The 21,945-nt window shown below is 45.1% G+C and overlaps 1 protein-coding gene across 3 annotated transcripts in view; it reads right to left on the bottom strand.

The window, feature by feature from the left end:
• Nucleotides 1-21,945, bottom strand: part of SH3RF2 (SH3 domain containing ring finger 2) — a 144,960-nt gene that overhangs the window by 3,659 nt on the left and 119,356 nt on the right. For 2 of the 3 annotated variants that reach the window (XM_003920561.4, XM_074381257.1), the window contains exons 8-10: nt 20,058-20,290; nt 16,123-16,481; nt 12,783-13,659 (exon numbers count right to left, since the gene is read on the bottom strand). In XM_003920561.4, coding sequence (XP_003920610.1) covers nt 13,384-13,659; nt 16,123-16,481; nt 20,058-20,290 — 868 coding nt within the window. In that variant the 3' untranslated portion in view covers nt 12,783-13,383. Of the gene's footprint in view, nt 1-12,782; nt 13,660-16,122; nt 16,482-20,057; nt 20,291-21,945 lie in introns of those variants that run through there. The other variant, XM_074381260.1, reaches the window with a different exon arrangement.

The raw sequence follows: 21,945 nt of genomic DNA, 5'->3' as shown, positions 1-21,945 counted from the left end.
GTTATGCTGTCTTCACTTCACGCCACTAAATGTGGGTAGGGGTTTCATTTTGTTATTCACCCATTTTAAAAGGAAGGTGGCCTGCCTTAGACATACCCTGCCTCTCCTCCTTGTGCGTAGGTTGGTGCCAGTGCTGATGTTAGGCTTCTGCCTATGGAGAAGTTTCGACCTGTTAATATCGCAATGGGCCCAGAGATGGTCGTTTTGATCTGTATTATCAGTCTTGGTGTGAGAATGTCTCTCCCAGGTTATAGCATCTGCATCCCAAGCGAGTAGCTGTGGTTTCTTTGCTCTTTTTAACTACATTTATTGTGATGTAACATTTCTGAGAACAAGTGCAGGGGCAGGGAAGTAATAAGGAAGTAACTGCCAAGGGAAAGCTGGCTGCCACATTAATCTGACCTTCCAGGTTGTGCTAAATGATGTAGAAAGAACTTCAACTCTAAGATCAACTGACATTTTAATAGGCACCCAGAAAAATCCCATCAATGGTAGGAGGTGTGACTTTTCCTATGGCTGGCACTGTGCAGTAGGAAGTAGCAGCCCTTATTAGTGCTGTGTCTGCAGGTTAGGGGTTTTGAGATTAGGCAGGTAATAATTCTTTGTTTACTGAGCACTCCAGAAGACAAGTCTATTTGAAGTAAAAACAAAAGACATCACCAAAAATCCCTGATGTCTGGAGATAGCTTTTCCGTCCAATCTTTTGTTGTTGTTGTTGTTGTTGTTGTTTTTGAGATGGAGTTTTACTCTTGTCCCCAAGGCTGGAGTATAGTGGCACGATCTCGGTTCACTGCAACCTCCAACTCCCGTGTTGAAGCGATTCTCTGGCCTTAGCTTCCCAGGTAGCTGGAATTATAGGTGCGTGCCACCACACCCAGCTAATTTTTGTGTTTTCAGTAGAGATGGGGTTTTGCCATGCTGGCCAGGCTGGTCTTGAACTCCTGACTTCAGGTAATCTACCTGCCTTGGCCTCCCAAAGTGCTAGGATTATAGGTGTCAGCCATCATGCCCAGCCTTTCATTCAATCTTAAATGGGGTGGAAAGCAGTTAGCAGCCACAGACTGGAGCCAGATTGCCTGGGCTTATTTCCAAACTCCACAATTCCTAGCTTTGTGACCTCATGGAAGTTTTTTAATCTCTCTAGGCCTTTAACATGCGGGTAGTAATAGTGTTTATTGTAGCTGTGGGAGTTTCAAATAAGTCAATGTTTGATATGAGTAAAGCACACAGTACAGTGACACATCGCAGGGGCTCTATAATTGTTGGATCAAAATTATTATTATTGATTCAAAGACCTCCTGAAGGCTATTTCTTGTGATTCTGTTTCTTAATTATCTCAAAGAATAGAAAATCCTGCAGGTAGAAACAGGTCATTAAACAGTGGCTGTCACATTTGTTACTAGAGTTTCTTCTGCCCTAAAAAACTGTTTCCTAAGTTGAGATCTTTAAACTTTACATTCTTATCTATAAAAGGATAATAATGGATACTAATGAAGATAACCATACCTTAGTATTTATTTTGTGTGGTGTTGTGAGATGTCTCCTATTATTATTCCCTCTATATAGATGAGAAAACTGAGACTCAGAGAGGTGAAGTGACTTGCCCAAAGTCACATAGCAAGACACACTTTAGCACAACTTAGGTGTTCCAGTTCTATAGCCTGGGCTCTGAAATCCTGTGGCAGAGAAAGCTTGGGGGATAGAGAGGGAGAGAGAAACAGAGAGAGAGAGAAAGGGAAGAGGGCTGAAGGGAGGAAGAGAAGAGACTCACAACTAGTAATAAGTACTTTCTGAATAAGTGGGTGCAGAAATTCAGTAAGTATACCCTAGTGATAACAAAGGAAATGATATTTCATGTCTTGTGTATACAATTCCAAACAACCATTTTGGCTTTTTTTTTTTTTTTTTTTTTTTTTTTTTTTTTTAAAGATGACCCTTTGCTTTTTGTTTGCTGCATAGTCACTGCTTTAAATAACTACGAGTGCCAGTTCCTCTGAAAGGTGAGTTCTTAAGATCTCAGAACCCTGGAAAGCAAGTGCTTAAGCCAAGTTCCTTGTTTTAGAGACGGGGAATAGGGTGGAGAAAAGGGAGGTAATTTGCCTCTCCGCCTGCAATAACTCCAGTGACATCTTCCCTACATTCATCCTTCCTATGTTGGGCCTTCTTGTCAGGAAAAAAAGGTGATTCATTTATTCTCCAATTGTTCATTCAACAAATACTGTGTAATAAAAAATACTTGATGAATAAAAGAGTGTTAATGGAACCTATCCCATGGAGAGTTTCCTGGACTGGTTGAGCTTGTTCCTGCGCTTCCCACTATGCTGCGTGTCTGGTTCCTTCTCAGTCTTCAGATCTCAACTCCAATGTCATCCCTTTGGAGAACCTTCCCTGGCCACCCTACGTAACATAGCTCATGCCCCTCAGCCATTCTTTGTCCCACCACTTTGTTCCTTTCATAACATCTGAAATGTAAAAATTCTCCTGCTCGTCTATCATTTACTGCCTCCCTTCCTGCAGATAGGAACCTTATCTGTGTTGTTCGCTGTTGTATCCCAACTGTACGGAACAACACCAGGCATGTAGCATGTAGTAGAAGCTCAGTTGATATCCATTGAATGAAAAATGAATAAATGAATGAAGTGATATTGATTTTTGCCCAGGAAGAAAACATTCTGTGACTTTAAATGGAGATGGAGCGAGAGAAGCACTTGGCTGGAGCCCATAGGTCATAATGGATGCCCAGTGGGGGGTTTAATCAGTACATGCATTTTCTGAATTACAAAGTGTGCCAGGGACATTTAATTTCTGTTAATTGGCACCAAGGAGGAGGGGTTGTTATTGAAATCACCAGCCAGCTGGAAGCATGTCCGTGTCAGACCTACTTGCAAATCAGAAGGGACATTTCATAAACCGTGTCACCCTTGGGAAGCTGCAAGCACCCAGAGGGCAACACCGATGTGCTTGCTGGCTGCATTCTGCGTTACGCACAGCCCTGAATCTGAAACCTTCAGCAGATGAGGTGGTGAGGTGGTGGGGACAACCAGAAGAGAAAAGACTGATGAGAATTATGGCATAAAACGCATTTTAAAATGATCGTCATATTGCCCAACCCTGGCACCACTGACCAGCTTATCTGAAAGGTCAGACAACAAAGCTGAGATTTCTTATCCTTCAGAGCCGGCCCCACCGTCTGCTAATGGTTGCCTTGGACAAGTGATTTATCCTCTGAGCTTCAGTTGTTTGATCCACACATAGGGAACAATAACACAACTCATGGGGGGTGGGGGTTGTGAAGATTAAATGAGAAAATGAATGTAAACAATGGTATTGGTAGCTAACATTACAGTATTTTCTTGTGCTGGGCACTGTGCTAATTGTCTCACTTAATCCCCACCAAACCACTCAAGGAAAGCACAATTAATACCCATTTTACAAGGGAGGGAACTACAGGTTGGAAAAGTTAAATGATTTGCCCATGGTGACACAGCAAGGAAACACGGGGCCTGTATTTGATCCAGGTCTTCTGATTCCACTGGACTCTTAGCAACCCTGTAACAAACTCTCTAAGGGATTCACTAGGTACCGGGCACTTAGTCCACATCTAATGAATGGCAGCTAGTAAGAGACTTCGTTCTTACATTTAGCATCCTTCCTGCTCATCCTGCTTTCAAGCCTACATCATGCCTGCTAATGTGTTCAACAGCCACCACGTCTGGGGCCCCTTCTGTACACCAACATCCGCCTCTTGTCTCACTTGATTTTCCCAGTCACACTATGAAGTGCTGATTATTGTTTCCACTTTTCTGATAAGTAAAGAAAGGCTCAGAGAGGTTTGTTAACTTGGTCCAAGGTTAGGTAGCTAAGAAGTGGGGTCAGGATTTGAACCTAGGAATGTATGACTCCAGAGTCCAGGCACATCCCTCTTCACATCACACTTCTCTGTGATGCTCATTTTTCTAAATCTTTCTTCTCCACAAAGCTCTCTTGACAACTAAGACATTCTCATTGGTCTCCTCTCTCACTTCTGTCTGATAGAGCCTAGATTGTACTCTTTGTTTTGAATTGTGCCTCTGCATCAAATAAAAGGTAATAGCTACAATTTATTGAACATTTCTAGGTACCCAGTACCATACTCAGAGCTGGACATGCCTGAACTTGTTTAATCCTTTGAGAGCTCTTCTAGGAAGTATATGGTCTGATCCTAACTTTACAAATGAGAAAACTGAGGTCTAGGGAGGTGTAACTTTTCCAAGTTTCTTTAGTTATTTGCCAAAGGAAACATAGCTCCTAAGTAACAAAGCTGTGACAAAGCCCCAGGTGATCCGGTTCCAAATCTCATCATTCCAGCTATTATATTAATTACTTCTCCTGATCTTGTAAGGTTCTAGTGGAGTGGGAACATAGTTGGTCCTTGACTGATGCTTTTAGTTCTCTGTTGGAGGCCCCCGTAACAAAGAAGTCCTAAGCTCCAAAACTTGCCAACATCTAAAACACCTTAAGCTAAAAAAAAGAATTCAGCTTATAAATAGAATGTGCAGACAGAATATTTAGAAATGTGGTTCTGGTATCTAAAATTAGCCTTCCCTTTAAAACAGTATCACCCCTTCTGACTGTTTGACTGCTCTGTTCCTTGTCATGGAAGCTAGTGCTATCTCTCTCTAGCTGTAACTGACATGTCCTATTCGTGCAATGCAGTCCTCTCTCTCCTTGACAGAGACATAAAACATCTCCTACGGTATTGGGGAGAAGGTGGTGGTGGGGCCAGCAGGAATCCAGATAAGACCTTTTGAAGGCACTATTTGTTTGAATTCCTCTTTGGTCCTCCAGGCCTGTTTTAGCTGCCTCTCTACATTTTGATTCAAGCTTGCTTTCTATTTATTTGTGAGGGTCTCCTGAATGCCACAGCCTTCTCAATCCTCTTGGATGGTCAAGGAAGGTCATTAGGTCCTGCTGGCCTCCAGGACATGTGTGACCTACAGCACTGAAACTCTGACATTGAAAATGGCTCTCATCAAGTTGGTCCGTCATGCCAGCACTGATTCCAAGAGCATTAACACAGAACGCACACAATGCACAAAACAGCCTCTCAGATATCTTTTGCCTTTCTCCCTAGGTCTTGGCTGGCATCCTTTTAGTCCTTACCAGGCTGCGGCTCTTGTTCATCCAGCAGTGACCCCATTTACCTAATTAGGTTGCATCCGTGGGTGTGTATCTCCCCCCAAAAGTAGTTGCATTTGAACTTCGGACAAACACTAGCAAGGAACACTGGAAGAAGATGTCAGCTCTCTGAGCCCTTTTGTTCCTACAGAGGAGATGGAAGTGGAGGTCATTTTGGAGATCATATCCCTCTTCTCATAGGACTCTGCTCTATATCATTTAGAGCGAGGACAGGCAAAACCAGAAATAAGCTCACAAAGAGAGGGCAACCTGGGGAATGCAAAATGATCATTTTGTTTTGATGTCAATGATCCAGAACCACACTGCAAGCTTTAATTCTTTTTCTTTTTTCTTTCTTTCTTCTTTTTTTTGATGGTGGGGTTTCACCATGATGGCCAGGCTGGTTTTGAACTCCTAACCTCAGGTGATCCACCCACCTCAGCCTCCCAAAATGCTAGGATTACAGGCGTGAGCCACCACGCCCGGTGCTTCAGTTCTTTTTCAAGTGGCTTGGCTGTGTCTGGCAACTCTTGCAGCAGGGGTAGATATGCTTTCTGGATTTTTCTGTGCATAAAACTCCAGGTATCTTACTTCCTACCCCTACTTGTTGGACAGCAAGACCTTACCTCACAGTTTTTCTCTGGGAGGGCTTGACCCTCTGATATAGACCCCCCCGCTCCATCTCCTTCCCCATCCTAGCAAACTCAGCAGCGCATCTCACTTGTCCGTGCTCTGCGATCTCAACCATGTTGGTAGTTGCCATTGAAGAAAAGGGATTAAGGTTTTGGATTAGAGTCCTGGGTTCTAGTCCTTGTTGTCTTGAACAGGTCATTTGACCCCCAAGCCTCAATTCTAATCTTTAAAATGGGATAACAGCAGTACTTCTGTCATAGGGTTGGGTAGAATTAAATGACACAATGCATGTAGCATGTAAAGCACCTGGCATATAGTAGGTACCTGATAAATGATGGCAATTATTGCTGGATGAGGAGTAAGAGATGCTTTTTAGTTTAGTTTTTTTTTTTTTTTTTTTTCAGTTTCCATTACACCTCAAACTAGCTTTGTGATTTAAAGCAAGGAACTGAAACATTCTGAGTCTCAGTTTTCTGATCTGTAGTCGGAAGACAAAAATAGCATTCCCCCCAGGCCAGGTGCAGTGGCTCACACCTGTAATCCCAGTACTTTGGGAGGCTGAGGCAGGCGGATCACTTGAGCCCAGGAGTTTGAGACCAGCCTGGGTAACATAGCAAAGCCCCATCTCTACAAAAAATACAAAAATTAGCCAGGTGTGGTGGCACATGCCTGTAGTCCCAGCTACTGGAGGCGGGGGTTGTGAAATGGGTGAATCACTTGAGCCAGGGTGTTGAGGGTGCAGTGAGCTGAGATTGTGCCGCTGCATTCCAGACTGGGCGACAGGAGTGAGATCCTGTCTCAAAAAACCAACCAGCCAACCAACCAAAAATAAACAAGCATTTCCCTGCATACCTCACAACGTTCTTATGACAATTTATTAAAAGATTAACAGCAGCAGCAGCAGCAGCAGCAGCAGCAGCAAGATCTCATTTCAGTTTCAGATTCAGAGGATCTGCTTTTGGTTTCTATGATTGGCTACCTTGAGGTGCCAGGCAAGGCGCAGAGGAGAGCTCCTTTAAAGGCCCCCAAATTGCTTAAAAGCCCTCAAGCGATCTGGGCTTGGCCACAACCCGTATTTCCTCATTCAGAAGCAACAAGGTCTCCCAAAAGAGGTGTAGTTGGAAAAATCGTCAAAATTCCTTCAAACCATAAAATTTTAAAACCAGACATGTTGGTATATCAAAATCAGTTCCCAGCAATGAATCAAAGCCTTAGAATCTCAGGGACAGAAGCCAGATGGGAGCTCGACTCTTGAGGCAGAATATCTATGACCTTAGGTTGCAATATTTGTTTTGAGTAGTGTTTACCAAATACCTCTGTGAGTTGCACTAAAACTTCTATATGGTCTATGTGTGGGAGAATTACAAGGGAAACATAAGTCCAGAATGCAGGGTGGTGGTTGTGAGGGAACTTGTGGGGAGGGGAAGAAAGGAATGGAATTGGGAGAGGCATGCAGTGGACCACAGTGGTAATGACAATTACTATTTTTTATTTTATTTTATTTACTCTTTTTAAAGATGGGGTTTCACCATATTGCTCAGGCTGGTCTCGAACTCCTGACCTCAGGTGATCTGCCCACCTCAGCCTCCCAAAGTGCTGGGATTACAGGCGTGAGCCACCGCACCTGGCAGTGACAATTACTGTTTTTAAAAAAGCTGGGTGCCAGGTATATGGTTATTTTTTAAGATCCTGTATAATTACATATGTGTATAGACATATATTTCATATGTGTGAAACATATAATATAAAAGGGGAGAAAAGCAGAAAGTAGGCCCCAAATCCAGGAAAATTTAATAAGAAACAAACAACACTCTATGATGGCTGTATCTATTTTCACCTCTCCTGTTAACCACTGTATCTCCATTGCTTCTCACAGAGCCTGGTCCAGAGTGGGTGATGGATCACTGCTGTTGAGTGAATAAATGGATGGATGGACAGATGGGTACATCTATAACCTCCTCCATGATCCTCATCATCCTCACCATCTTTGACTTGATGGCACACCTCAGATACCACCTCACTGCCTTCACCTTGTCAAAGTGTAGATCAGTGGGCAGAGGGCCTCCTGGGAACATTTTGTTTCGGCTTTGGTCTCGGACATAATCTAGGCCTGGAAAGCAGTCTGTTTGATCATTTAACATTGCTGTTTCAAACAAAGCGTCCTTGTGTGAGTTATTCTCCATGACACCAATTTGCTGCAAGGATCTTTGGAGTTAATGTCTCTGGTTTAGTCCTGACTGCCAAACAGATTCCCTAAGTGACTGTCTTTCATGGTCACCTGAGAGGTTGCTGGAAGTGCTAGCATTATCTTCTCTTAGTCAAAGGGAGAACTGGGAGTTCTTTTCTCTCAAGATATGAACAAGAGAAGCATCAGTGGCAGCAGCTGCTGGCCCGGCACTGCCTCGTGCCAGCTTGCTAAGCACTTGGTCCCAGCTGGAGAGACTTAATAGGACTTTGCCGTTCTGCGTGCCACAGCTGTTCTCTTCCCGGGAAGATATGTGGCTGCCTGTGTGGTCAGAGGTGGGTGAGAGGATGAGGATGGATGCTTGCTCCTCTCATGGAAACGGATTACTTCTGTACCTGCCGAACCAACGCCAGAGGAGCTGGGAAGCTCATAGGCATTGCTAAAACCTTTGAGAGTGTTAGCTGAGAAAGACCAGCGAGCATGGAGTCGCCCTCCCCCCAAGTCAGCGCCTTTCCTAGGCCCAGGGCCAGGTGAAGGTGATTGTCAAGGGCTGGACAGCGGTCAGGAGTGGGTTGAGAGGAGTGCTGGGTTTGTTAGAAGTGCTCTTGGCTTCTGCATGACCTTTCTGGGTCCTGTGCTGTACTCTAGGGTCAGAGTTAAGATATTTAACAAGCAGGATGGCATAGGCACTGGCCAGCTGGAATGGAGAAAGTCTTTATGGCCAGAGGTCTTAGCTGCACCTGGCCTGAGCCTTTAGGTGCTGGATGGGAGAGTGATGGGGAGAGCCTGGGGGAAGGACCAGGGTATGGGTGTGAGGAAGCCTTGGGGAGCTCAGAGTACCCAGTATTCACCGATCAGTACAAACCTCTTTCAACATTCCACCAACCAGTGTGGCCACACTCCTGCTGGATGTCAGGGCTGAATGTTGGCTCTGAGAAAGGTGGATTGGAGCCTCACATTTTATGAGAATCAGATTCACCTGGGGAGATTGTTAAAAACAACAGACACCCAGAGCCCACTTCCAAACTACTGAGTGAGACTCTCTAGGGCCCAGGCCAGGCTTACTACACTCCTGAGATCTGAGTTTCTTGGATCAGCTGATTTCTAAGGATTCGGCAACTTTCCAGGGGTTTTTGAGGACTTGAGAGATAAGAGTCCTGCACAGTCTCTGGGGGGAATATGCCCAATTCAGGGGCAGGTCACGTGGGTGAGTGAAGCAGGCTGCTGGGGCACAGCACGTTGAAGAACGAACGTTCATTTATTTGAAGCCACCTGGACCCTGACCTAGGCCCCTGGATTGCTGCTGCCGGGGAAGGCAGGCCTGTTGTGGACAGACTCCCTGACTTCTCAAGACACACTAGAGGTCACTGAGCCACGTTTTGAGTCAGTCCTGCATCTCTTCAAGACACAGGTGGGTGCGCTCCTTTAAACTCTTCCTGCTCTGAAATCCCTGTCTGTGGGACAGAAGGGTGGAGGGGCGGAGTGGGTTCCACACACAAAGGGAAGGAGACAAGTCCCAAGTGAGGATCTTGATGCTGCTTAATGAAACCATTTCTTCAGGTATGGTCCTCAGAGTATGTCCCCAGCTGGGCGTGACCCGCTATCCCTGCTCAGGTGTCTCCTATTTTCCCCCAATCAAATCCTACTCTTAGATGCCAGAGTCTGACCACAGGGCCAAGGGGCACTCTTCCTAGGGACTGTCCGAACCTTAGCTGAGTGGTGGTGCTCTCACAGAATGGAATTTTCACCTTCAGACTTGAGGGGCTTGGGTTCTACCTGGGATCTGTGGAATGTTCCACAGGGAAATGAATTCCTCCGAGTATAAGAGAATTTAGCTCCACTGTTACAGTTAAACCTAAATGCTGAGGCTCTTTTCTTGCTTGGAATACCCTTTTCCCACCACTGTGTGTATCTGACTCGCTCTTGTGCTCAGGACTCAGACGCTGTTCTGTCTTCCAGGACTAGTCTGTGTGTCTCCTTTTAGCACCACAGTCCTGGGTGGGCCCTTGTGTTAGAATTTCTCACCTGAAATTTCAGTAGCCTGCTTGCTTAAAAACATCCCATCTAAAATTTGTCAGGTGTTCATGATGCCAGCACTGTTTAAGTCACATTGTATCATTATCTCAGATAATCCTCATAATAGCCTAATGAGGTTGGCACTACACTGTATTATTCCTACGTAAGAAAATGAGGCTCTGAGGGATGAAGTAACTTGCCTGACATCCCATGGCCAGAAAGTGGTAAATGAAGACCTGAACTGTGTGCACAGCAGAGCTTTCTGGGCTCTTTTGAGTTTGCAACCAAAAATGCACTGTGCTGCCTCCTGGCTGTCCAGAATCAGCATCTTGAAGTCAAGGATGGGTTTTTGGTTCGTGCAGCAAATGCCAAGTTGGGCTCTGAAGTCAGATAGTTTGAAAGTATATCCTTGTCTGTGGTTAACCTTCAAGCTTCAGTCTCTTTGGCTCTGAAATGGGAACAATCTACCTGCCTTATAGTGATATGGTGAAAATTACATGAGAGGATGTGTTATCATCTTCATTGCTGTGCTTAGCACACAGTAAATGTTAAGAACATGTTGTCTTTGGGTATGAGGACTCATGTCTGTAATCCCAGCACTTTGGGAGGCCAAGGCATGAGAAGACCAAGCCCAGGAGTTTGAGTCCAGCATGGGCAACATACCAAGACTCCGTCTCTACAAAAAGTATAACAATAAATTTACAAAGCATGTTGGTGGAATGAATGAGTTAAAGCCGCCAGTGAAGCCAACTTTTGTTTGGAAATAATATTTTCTGCCCCTTTCATGCCCTCTTAAAACTCCACAAAGATGGGATTTGCTTTGGGAGAGGGTGAGTTTGATGCTGTGCATGGGTGAGGAGGCTGGATGGAGTGGTGGTGGCAAGGTTTGGAGTTGTTTGCATCACTCAGAGGGGTTACCCCATAGAGATAACAGACGGTGGGAAAAACATTCCATTTCATTTGGCTTAAGGCAAGGACATCTCCATTACATCTAAACACCCTGCTCATCAGCCACAAAACTTAAAAATTAACTGGATGCATCACTACTGAGGAATAGACTAAATACCTGGTCGGCCAGTCATGCCGTATCTCTGCCAGTCTGGGTGTAGAGTAGACTGCTAAACATTGCTAAACCCATTGAGAGTGCTTTTTGGGTAAAGATGAGGGATAGGTATTTACATTTTGACAAATCACACAATGCCTCCCTGTCCTTGTGACTTTATCTCATTTCTCCAATTGGATTATTATATTTAGTTCAGTGAGGCATGGATTTGGGCATGTTGATTTTGTGGAACTAATGGGTCAGTATCTCATATTTGTTTAGGTCTACAAAGGTGAGATATTGACCCAAAGTTTGTGAGATACGGACCCAAACGTGATTGAGATTGCTAGAACAACGTGCTACCCTGTTGGCTATACTGGCCCCTAAGGTCTGACGCAATGGCAGTATTTTATGAGAGGAGTATGGTTTGTTTTATTAAGGTCTGCAAAATGTGGACAGTTCAGTTTGCTGAGTGTGTGAGTGGGTATGTAAAAGATACGTGTTTTGAATCCCAGGACCTTCAAGACCTACCTAGGGGAAAGGTCTAAGTAGACCTGCCTTTTCTTTAATTTTTTTATTTTTTATTTTTTATGGCACCCAGCCTTAGCAGCAAATGTTATTTATTTGTTAAAGTGCCCATGTTGATGGGCACACAGTAAATGTTAAATCACAACAATTAAGTTTAATGAAATGAATGGTTCTCTCACAGCATTGCCTGGGCCTCCTGGGATGCCTCCTCTACCCTGATTACAAGGCTCTGCCTGGCTGGTCCTGCTCACATCAGTCTCATCTTAGTGGGGTCACCTAGCTGTGCCCCATTCTTCGCCGCAGGCTCCGTCCTCCTTCCCCCACCCTGTCGGGAATGTAAGGTTGCCCACCCCTCATCTCCTTTAGCCTCTTCTGCCTGGCTTTCCTCTATCCTCTTTCACTCTTACTCTCACACCCACCCTCTCTCCTCCATATTTTCTTTGCCCTCCTACTTTCTCCTTCTCCTTTACCCTCTTTTCTCCTCCAGTTTTCTTTGTTCTCCCCCTTTTATAGCAGCTTTCCCTTAGGAAGCTCCCCCACTCCAGCCTCGGGCTGCCATATTCCCACAATGTTGTTGCCTTGTGGGTGAAACAGCTCATTTGCCCCAACTGAGAAGAAACCAGGGGAAGTCAGAACAATATATATCCAAATATATAGCTAAACCCACCCCACATAAGGTTGTTTTTAAGCACGTTGTGCTTTTCTTCTTTTTTTAGAGTCTCACTCTGTCACCCTGGCTGGTGTGCGGTGACGCGATCTCAGCTCTGTGCCTCAGCCTCCCGAGTAGGTGGTATTACAGGCACATGCCACCATGCTTGGCTAATTTTTGTGTTTTTAGTAGAGATGGGGTTTCATTGTGTTGGCCAGGCTGCTCTCGGACTCCTGACCTCAAGTGATCTGCCTGCCTCGCCTTCCCAAAGTGTTAGGATGACAGGTGTGAGCCACCACGCCTGGCCCATGTTGTGCTTTCTTGAAGTCAGACTATATGTCTAAACTCTAACCCCATATAGGATTGTTTGTAAGCATGCTGTGTTTTCTAGAAGTCTGACTATATAGCCAGGATGAATTAATTGTCCATAATGGCCCTATCCAGAGCCATATGCTTTCTTCTTATCTATCGCATAAGATTACATGTGAGAAAAACAGACTGAGAAGCTTCAATTATAATCTTTTGCTGTTTGGTACTCAGAGATCTTTCTGACCTTCTTAAGTGGAGGATACTCAGGAAGCTGACTCCTAGTTTTATTGGGTTCTGAAAATGTTCAAAGTATCCACCTCACAACCCTTGCAGAAATTCTCCCTTTGCAGCCAGGATCATGACTCTACAGAGGGAAAAAGATATGGCAGCTACTATCTTTTTGTGGCCGGTATAGAGGCCCCAGATGATGGGAGAAGCTGTTCTAATGCTTGCTGAGGATACTGCAAGGTCAAAGAAGCAATGCCAACAATCCCACCATTGTCACATTCCTGCTGCAGCCCCCTTTAGGACACCATAGAAATTCTACACAGTAACATGGGAATGACAAGAGGCACACTCCATGCTGGGGCATAAGGTGGACACAACAATTTTTCACTCCTTGGTCTGAGTAAGCAAGCTCTGCGGCATCAAATCATGATGTCTGTATGTTTGGAAGGTCACCCAGTCTCTCTTCCCACCCAGGGCAGGAATTCCTGCTCCCGCCTTTCCTTTCCTGGAGGTAAAATAGAAAGAACAGGGACCCGTGCTCAAGTCCCCAAAGAATGGCAGGATGCCCTCGGTGGAGGCAGATTGTATTTAAATGCAATTCACCTCTTTGGGGTCCAGGAAAAGCCACTTGTAGGTTCATTTGCTGGGAAACACGGTCTGCATGGCTGAGGAAGTGGACACCAGGGTTGCGGCCTTGCCAGGAGCTGACTTTCTCCGGAGGTCTGTCTGTTGTCCGGAGTGGCAGCCGCTTCGGTGGGCAAATAGGACGGTCATCTCTGGGCCCACAGAGGCTGCTTCAGGCTGGGATGCCTTGAGGGTGGCTGGCTGTTCAGGCTTTCCAGAAGTGGGATGGGAGGTATAATGTTTGGTGGGAGGAGGGCTGTAATTCTGAAATCTCACGGTTTTGACTTGCTGCAAGAGAAAGGAGAGGACATGGACGCGGGTGAGTGGGAGATGTCAGTTTTCCTATGCTTGTCGCCACTTGAAATCCCTCATTTATGTGTTTACTCTGCAAATACCAGTGCCTGCCGTGAGTGTCAAGTGCTATGATGGGGGAAGTACAAGATGCTGAGAGTGCAGAGGACCCTCTGACTCCAGCTGGAAGTGGAGAAGCCAGGGAGGTCTTTCAGAGGCATTAAACTGAGAACCACAAAAGGATTAGGACTCATCTGGGAGAAACAGGGTAGGCCACTGCCTGTGAAAACAGCCTGAGACAAGAGGGTAGATCCCTTCTGGAAGATAAAAGAAATTTACCTTGACTCTCTCCTCTCTTTTGTTTGAGGCCTCTCTCCTGATAGAGATTTCCATATGGCCTTATAAGTCCTTAGAGCACAGTTTGCAAACTGGACACCTGCTGGCTGAATTTAGTCTGCAGAATGTTTGAGGGTTTGATCGACTTGCCAACACATAAAAATTGGGAGATTGCATATAAAAATCAGAATTTCATATGTCTCCCCCCACCTCCCCCCCAAAAAAATTAAAGTTCTGGCACACTGGGCCTATGCCTTATTCTGACAACAGCTGGTTAGACTTGAGAAGCAGGGCCCCCTTCATGTGAAATACAAGGTCTCCAGTGAATGCCAATTCCCCCCTCCCTCTTTCCTTTCACCTCTTCTCTCCTGTTACGTATCTGTCAGGTACCTATAGGTACAGTATTTGCTTTGGCCAGTGTCTTTCTTAGCTACTGCTCAGGAATGATGTCTTTTTTTTTTTTTTTCCCATGCAATTCAATCCTAGTGCCCCCACTAAGATCCGAGTTTCTTCATACTTTCTGACCCTCATCATATCTAGCCAAGGTCTGGGCATTTACGAAATGCGTATGGTTGTATCTAGAAGCTTGGAGTAATGGGCAACTGGGGCCTAGAAAACTCTGAATTATTTCTGTAATTCAGAACAAGTACTCCCAACATTTATATCTGTCAATGCTTTTTTCCAATGCCTTTCCCAATGAGTTTATAGCTTAGTATTAAGAGCATGAGTTTTGTATCAGATCTGGATTCTACTCCACATATATGTGTCAACTGTCTTGGGTAATCTTCTTGAACTCCCTGAGCTGCCATTTTCTAATTTTAAAATGAGGGTGAAACTAATGCCTATTTGAGAGGGTTGTTGTCAGGATTAAATAGATGGGGCACATGAAGTACTCAGTACAGTGCCTGCCAGCCTGTTAGTACTCAGTAACTGCTTAACCAACAGGGGGAATTATATCCTCTTTCCAATCTGAGGGGAATGGATGATGATGGTGGAATGATGCTGATCGCAGTGCTGACGGAGGTGGTGATGGCCATGATGTGATGACGGTGATGATCCATAAGTTAAAAGACAGCAATAAGCATCACCTAACTTTCTTACTGTCTTCTCTTCCCGCCTTCCCTTCTGCTTCAAAGATATTATGAAGAACGTAAGCCTTTTACAAAAACTCTTATGTCTGCTAGTGGGAAAAGTCCTGGACTAGAAGTTAACAGATGTGACCTCTGCCACAGAGGTCACAATAAGTTAGTTGGGGTCATTATCATTCAGTGTGACCTCAATGTCACTTACATTATCCTGTGTCTCAGTTGCCTCTTTTATTATTATTATTATTTTTTTTTTTTTGAGACAGAGTTTCACTCTTGTTGCCCAAACTGGAGTGCAATGGTGCAATCTTGGCTCACTGCGACCTCCACCTCCTTAGTTCAAGTGATTCTCCTGCCTCGGCCTCCTGAGTAGCTGGGATTACAGGCACCTGCCACCACGCATGGCTAATTTTGTATTTTTAGTAGAGATGGGCTTCTCCATGTTGGTCAGGTTGGTCTTGAACTCCTGACCTCAGGTGATCTGCCCTCCTCAGCTTCCCAAAGTGCTGGGATTACAGGCGTGAGCCACTGCGCCCAGCCAGTTGCCTCTTCTATACAATGCATAATTATGTGTCAAACCCTATGTAAGTACTTCACATATCTCATTTAATCTCCAATACTATGTGGCCATTACTCATTCTACCTCCATTTTACAGATTATGCAAAATAAGTGTTTCAGAAGGGTGAGGTATTTTGATCAAAGCCACCCAGCTAGCAAGCAGCAGAGCTGGAATTCAAAACAAGATTTGTCTAATGCCAAAGTCATGCTTTGTCACAAGCCACTTTTGGGCCTCAAAAGATGTATAAAATATTCAGGAATCATAAAGGAGACTCAGTAACACACGTAGGGAGGGTGTGAATGATATAGGGATGTTGGCCATGGCACGGTGGGGAGCTGAGGAGGAGGAGTGTTGTGCGTGAGAATTCTTTTGAGGCTGCAATTTTGGTTCCTTGTCCACCAACACTAAAATCTCAGAGCTGAGACACTGTGCAAAGTGGAGGATCGAGAGTCGGGCCCCCAATGTCACTCTGATCCTACCTTTTCGATGCCATTTCTTGAGTTTTCTGGTTTCACCAGGATGGATGGTGGGGCAGACGCAGGTGGTTTCGGCAAAGGCTCACTCTTGACGGGGATTTCCTTGCCTTCCATGATGAGGGAGCTGGCTGCCGAGTGGATCCGGGCCTCGCTGCCCCTGCCGATGCACGTGAGGGCGGGCTCCCCCGTGGGGGCAGGCTTGGGCCCCATCTCCACCACCATGGCTGAGGGGGAGGAGGAGACCCCCTGTGGCTGGTAGAATTGGAACTGCTGAGGCCGAACAACCATGGTGGGGCTGCGTCTGAGGGAGCCTACCACGAGAGTGGGGATCCCGGACTGGACAGGTCTCTGCAGGGATCCATCTGGGGAATTATAGGACAGAGAGGTCAGCAGCATGGGCAGCTGGCAGTAGGTTGGGTGGGGTGGGGTAGGCAGTGCATCCTGGTATCCCAGAATAGACAAGTGCTTTCCTAATCTGACTGCATTCACATTCTCTTGGGGTCTTTGAAAGGTGACTTCATTCTTTTTTTAGTGCTGTTTACTGATGCTGGCAGCAAACAGCTCTTTGGCTGAATGGTGTGCGTGTGTGTGTGTGTGTGTGTGTGTGTGTGTGTGTGTAGAGGGGCTGTCAGCGGAAGGTATATTGCTTCCATTTGCCTTCAGTCTCTCTCTCTCTCTCTCTCTCTGACGCACACACACACACACACATACACATGAAGCAGACACAGAGGTGGGCAGACCAAATAGGAAACAAATGACAGAATCAGAGACAGGAGATTGAGAAACACAAAGGAGAGACAACTGAGAAGACTGGGAGAGAGGAAAATTAGAAAAGAGAGAGGAGGAGAGAGGGAAAGTCTGACGAGTGACTTGCTGTGAAAATCTTAACAGAAGCTTTAGGCATGTGGTGGGGGCTTCCTTTTTGTCGGGGCCTGCAGGGAGAAAGGGTGAGTGGAAATAACTGTGACTGCTAGGCAAGCACAACAGCAGAAAGAGGCAAATTTGGAAAGGGTATGCCACAGTGCGGGCTGTGAGGATGGGCTTTGCAATGTCTCATGACAGAAGACCTGGAATCAGGCCTCCTGGGGAGTCTGGGATAAGTAAGTCCCATCACCTCTCTGAACCTCAGTTTTCTCATTTGTAAGCTGGAGATAATAATAGTATGTCATTGGGCTGCTGTGAGAATTGTATTCTATTAGGTGTGCAAAGTGTTAGGACAGTGCCTGGAACATGATAAACGGTGCATGTTTGTAAGCTATCATTGTTTCTGGGTAAAGGATAGCATATCCTAAAAACGTTTGGTTTTGGTTTTGTCCCTTCCTGAGCTCACTCTTCTTCTCCTTTTTTTTTTTTTTTAATTGAGATGGTCCTGTCTCAGTAAAAGGCCATTTCTTCCCCTGAAATTCTCTGGCAGGCAGGAGATCCCCTGCCTTCAGCTACATATGTCCTGTAGTTGACCCGGGGAATCAGGAGTTCATTGCATTCTGTGGGCAGGTGGAGGAGATACCCCTTTCTCTATGAGGGTCTCCCAGCATTTAGAGAGCTGCAGGTTTTATCCCAGCCAGAGCTGCTAGTCCTTTGTGACACTCCACAGACTCGAGTTTGAATCAAAGTCATCTGTGTCCAGCACAGAGGGCCTGAGCCAAGGCCACGTCTGCATCGTGACTCTATCAAACCGGATGTGTAAATGAAAAGCAGGATGCTCACTTAACATAGTCGGTGTCCTCAGCTGCTGCAAGCAAGCCAGTCACTATTTACACAAGTGTGACCTTTCAATTTAGACATTTATTTTTCTACGGGCAGCCCTGTGAGGTTCACACGGTCAATTCTCCTGTCATTTCTCTTTGCTCTGGAGAGATTGATAGCTTGCCAGCCTCACCTTGGGAAAAGACAGAAAGAGAAAGCCTCTGGGAACTGGGAAGTCAAAGAAGCACCAGGCAGACATGTCCTTAGGCTCTTGTAAATGTATGAAAAATTGGTCTGATGCCTTATCTATTTATCTTGTCAATTCCTAATTTCCCAGAGAGTTAATGCTTTCTTATTACATGTGCATACAGTGCAAGCAGCCGAAGCTTCATGCCCATCAAGATTTTGCTAAGGTGGAGAGGGAGTATATTAAGGGAAGTGTGAGCAATTGCTTTTGGGATGTAACTCTGCATACCTAAGTGGTCTAGACTGAGTGTGAATGTTTCTTCTTTTTTTTAAATCAAATATGTATATATATTTCCTTGAGACAGGCTAGACTGGAGTGCAGTGGGAGACTGTAGCTCACTGCAGTCTCAACTTCCCCGGCTCAAGCCATCCTCCCGCCTCGGCCCCAAAAGTAGCTGAGACCACAGGCATGTGTTACCACGCTCAGCTTGTTCCTTTAATTTGTTTAGAGATGAGTTTTCACTATATTGCCCAGGCTGATCTTGAACTCCTGAGCTCAAGTGATCCTCCCACCTCAGCCTCCCAAAGTGCTAGGATTACAGGTGTGAGCTACACACATTCAGCTGTGTATGAACATTTCAACCCTAAGTGAGTTTGTGCTCTGGATGAACCAAAGATGATTTGATTGTAGTAGCAATGATAGTCATAAAAATATTATATAAAAAACTAATGTTTCTTGACAGATTGTTATGTGCCAGGCACTGTGCTATCAGTCATATATGGGTTGTTTTATTAAGTTAACCCTGATGAGGCAGGAATTTTTATTTCCCTTTTACAGAAGAGTGAACTGAAGGCTGAAGAAGTTAGTCATTTGCTCAAGGTTATTGTGGTTGGTTTGCTTACAGTGGGTGTGTTGTGGGGAGCAGTGGAGGGAGGTACAGGAAGGTGATGGAGGGAGGCATGGTTGAGTGGAATGAAGTGCTCAGAGTCGTGGGACTGGTGGTCAAGCAGGCTGTCAGATGAAAAAGGCACTGGACAGGGAAGCTAAAATATGTGCTTTCTTTTTAATGGAGTTTTCCTTTAAAAGGGTCATATTGTCCCACACATTATTCTTCTGCCTTGACCAATCATATTGCATTTTCATTAATTCATTTGTTAAGATCATAAGAGAGATCGCACAGCTTAGTTTAATTCAGAGAACACAGAATAAATCATATTTATGGGGCTTGGCTAGTTGTCTTCTACAGAGGTATAAGAAAATAAAATGTTGATGTTTCGTGTAAGAATTGGGTTTCAAACACTGTTTATAATGCCTGAAAAGGAAGTCTTATGTGGAAGTTCACTTTGTGTCAAGAAAGGAGCCTAGTTCTTAAGATGAAGAATCTGTATTCATTGCCATGTGTGCAATGTGGATGTTGTGATGGTAAAAATAAAGCACGGTGCAGAACAATGCAGTGCGCATGGTTAACAGGTGTGTGTGTTTCCATCTATCTATCCATGGAAGAGAACTTGGGACTCAGTTAAGGATATGCGGGAGATTTGCTTTTGTACAATTTGTATACAATAAACCTTTTTAAGAAAGTTCTATGCATTCATTACTTAAATAACATAGTGGGAACTAGGGGCTCTGGTCACTGCCTCCTTAATCCTCATTTCCTCCTCCCACATCCTGCCCACCCACCCCTGCCTTCTGTTTCTCTTGTGGCACCCCATGGAGGATTCCCTGGAGTGCAGTTTGAGAAGCACTGATCCAGCAAATGCTCTCATCACTCTGTCTTAATAAGAGCCAATGTCCACACTGGGCACGTTCTAATTACGTATTGGCACTCAGGGCTTCCATCACCCCCATCATTCAACAAGCATGTATGAAGTAACCTAAGGCCATGACCTTGAGTTGGTATGACACTTCATTCAATAAAACTCATCATTCGGGAATTGTACAATATCCTTTGCAGGGGCTTAGTTTAAAGGCAAGATCCTGTTTTTGCAAAGAGCATCCTGTGTACCCCGGGGTCAGATCCCCCCATCTCTTAGCTCTAGGCACGTACCTCTCTGCCACCACTTACTCTTTCTCATGCTGCTCCGCCCTTTCCGAAGAGACCCTTGTCCTAAAGTCCCAGGGCCAGCTGTGCTCCTCACAGGGTTGACTATGGCGGTGGGCACAAAGACGGATTTGAAGGGACGGCTTTGCCGCGGATCACCTTCTGAAATGCTGCCTTGGGAGGACACAGAGGAGGTGGATAACGTCCATGTGGTGTAGAGACCAGGGCTTCGGGAGTCTGGAAAGCTAGAGGTCTTTCTGGTTTTGGACATTTTTTTTAAAGAGAAGAAATAGAGAAAGAAAATGTTCAGTCAAGAGTCCTATTTAAAAACCTATCAGCTTCCAACCACATACCAAATATGGCCACTTCTCACCTTCTTCCCACCCATACACACTCGTTTTGTCAACTATAGACTTCACTAAAGTTGGCCCCACCTCCTTACACCCGGGTAACTGTGAGGGTGTGCTGAGGGAAGGAGGGCGGTGGGGGGCGGGGTGTGGATCATATCAAGGCCTTGGTGGAACTAGAAGACTTGAATTTCATCCTTTTTCACTCCAGTTCTGATCATTCCTCACCCCACATCTTTTTAGCCCTTAAGCTCAGAGAACAAGATCCTGTATGTGTTTATTTCATTTTGCGATGGCAAGTTCTTGTTCAGTCAGTGACTTTTTCACAAATTCAAACTCTTTGAAGGCAGAGAATTTATATGACTTATATCTCTGTTTTCTGCATATACTGTGGATCAATAATCATTTGTTCAGTGGCTGTCATACTGCTTTCAGCATGGACACCAGCCATTTTGGCTGATACATGTAGGGTGCTTACTGCATGCCAACCATCGGCCAAGTGCTTTGCCCACATTATCTCACGGGTTCTTTACAATAGCCTTCTGAGGTAGGTACTCTCAGTGCCACTATTTTGTAAATAAAAAACACAAAGACTTACAGTTGCTTGCTCAAGCAACTAGTTGAACCCAGGTCTAAGAGGGCTCTCTGTTCTTACGTACCTCCTGACTAGGTGGAGCATTTATCATTTGGTAGCAGGAAAAGTCCTTGATTCTGCCTGAAATAAATGAACTAAGGCAGCTGGTAGGCCCTACATATGCCTCCATAAGACTCTAATTCTTTAGCCTTGGGCTATGATTTTCAAGCATTGCATTAAAGTTTTATGAAACAACAATCCCTTATCCACTGTTTCCAGCCTGCAGCTCCCTGAACTCCATGGGGACTGACTATCATTTTATTTGCTTTTCTTGCCCTTTTACCAATCCATTCCCAACATCACATCTCCTATTGAGCAGTCCATTAATCACCATGTCACCCTGTTGATTAAGTAACCTCTGCTAATTTCCTGGGAATAACCAACTCATCTAAGACCCCGGCACAGAGATGCCATGTGGTTTCCTTCTTACCAACGCCTCCAAGTTTTCCTTTAGGTCATTTCCCCTCATTTCTCCTCTTTCCCATTGTCTCCCCTTCTTTTGATTGACAAAGTAATATACAGTTTAACAACAAGCCATTGTTGTATGAAGATAAGTAAGGCATTGTTTAATTGTGGTCAACGCTGCCTGAGAAGTATATTCAACCAAATGCTCTAGGAACTGATGCTCGCAGCAAGGGGACTTACACACATAGCTGTCAACCTGTTCCTGGTCCCCATGGTGGTGTAGTCAGTGAAAACGAATAGGGCCATTCATTAGAGAGGAGTCAGCCCATATTCTGTGGATAAGACCTGGGCAGTGGGGAGAAATCCCCAAACTGGCTTCCATGGCAGGGTGCAGCTGATCTGCCTATCTTTTGAACAGAGGCTTCAAGGGAGAGTGTCATATTGGCTGAGCCTGACTCTTAGCTGTGGTGATGAGTTAAGGAGGAGGAAGATTGCATTTCTTTAACCTCACTGTCAGTTCTAGGCC

Source organism: Saimiri boliviensis, chromosome 1 (genome assembly GCF_048565385.1).
Source record: "Saimiri boliviensis isolate mSaiBol1 chromosome 1, mSaiBol1.pri, whole genome shotgun sequence".
NCBI classification, from domain to species: Eukaryota; Metazoa; Chordata; class Mammalia; order Primates; family Cebidae; genus Saimiri; species Saimiri boliviensis.
Note: the sequence above shows the minus strand (reverse complement) of the source record. Positions and strands in the feature narration are given on the sequence as shown.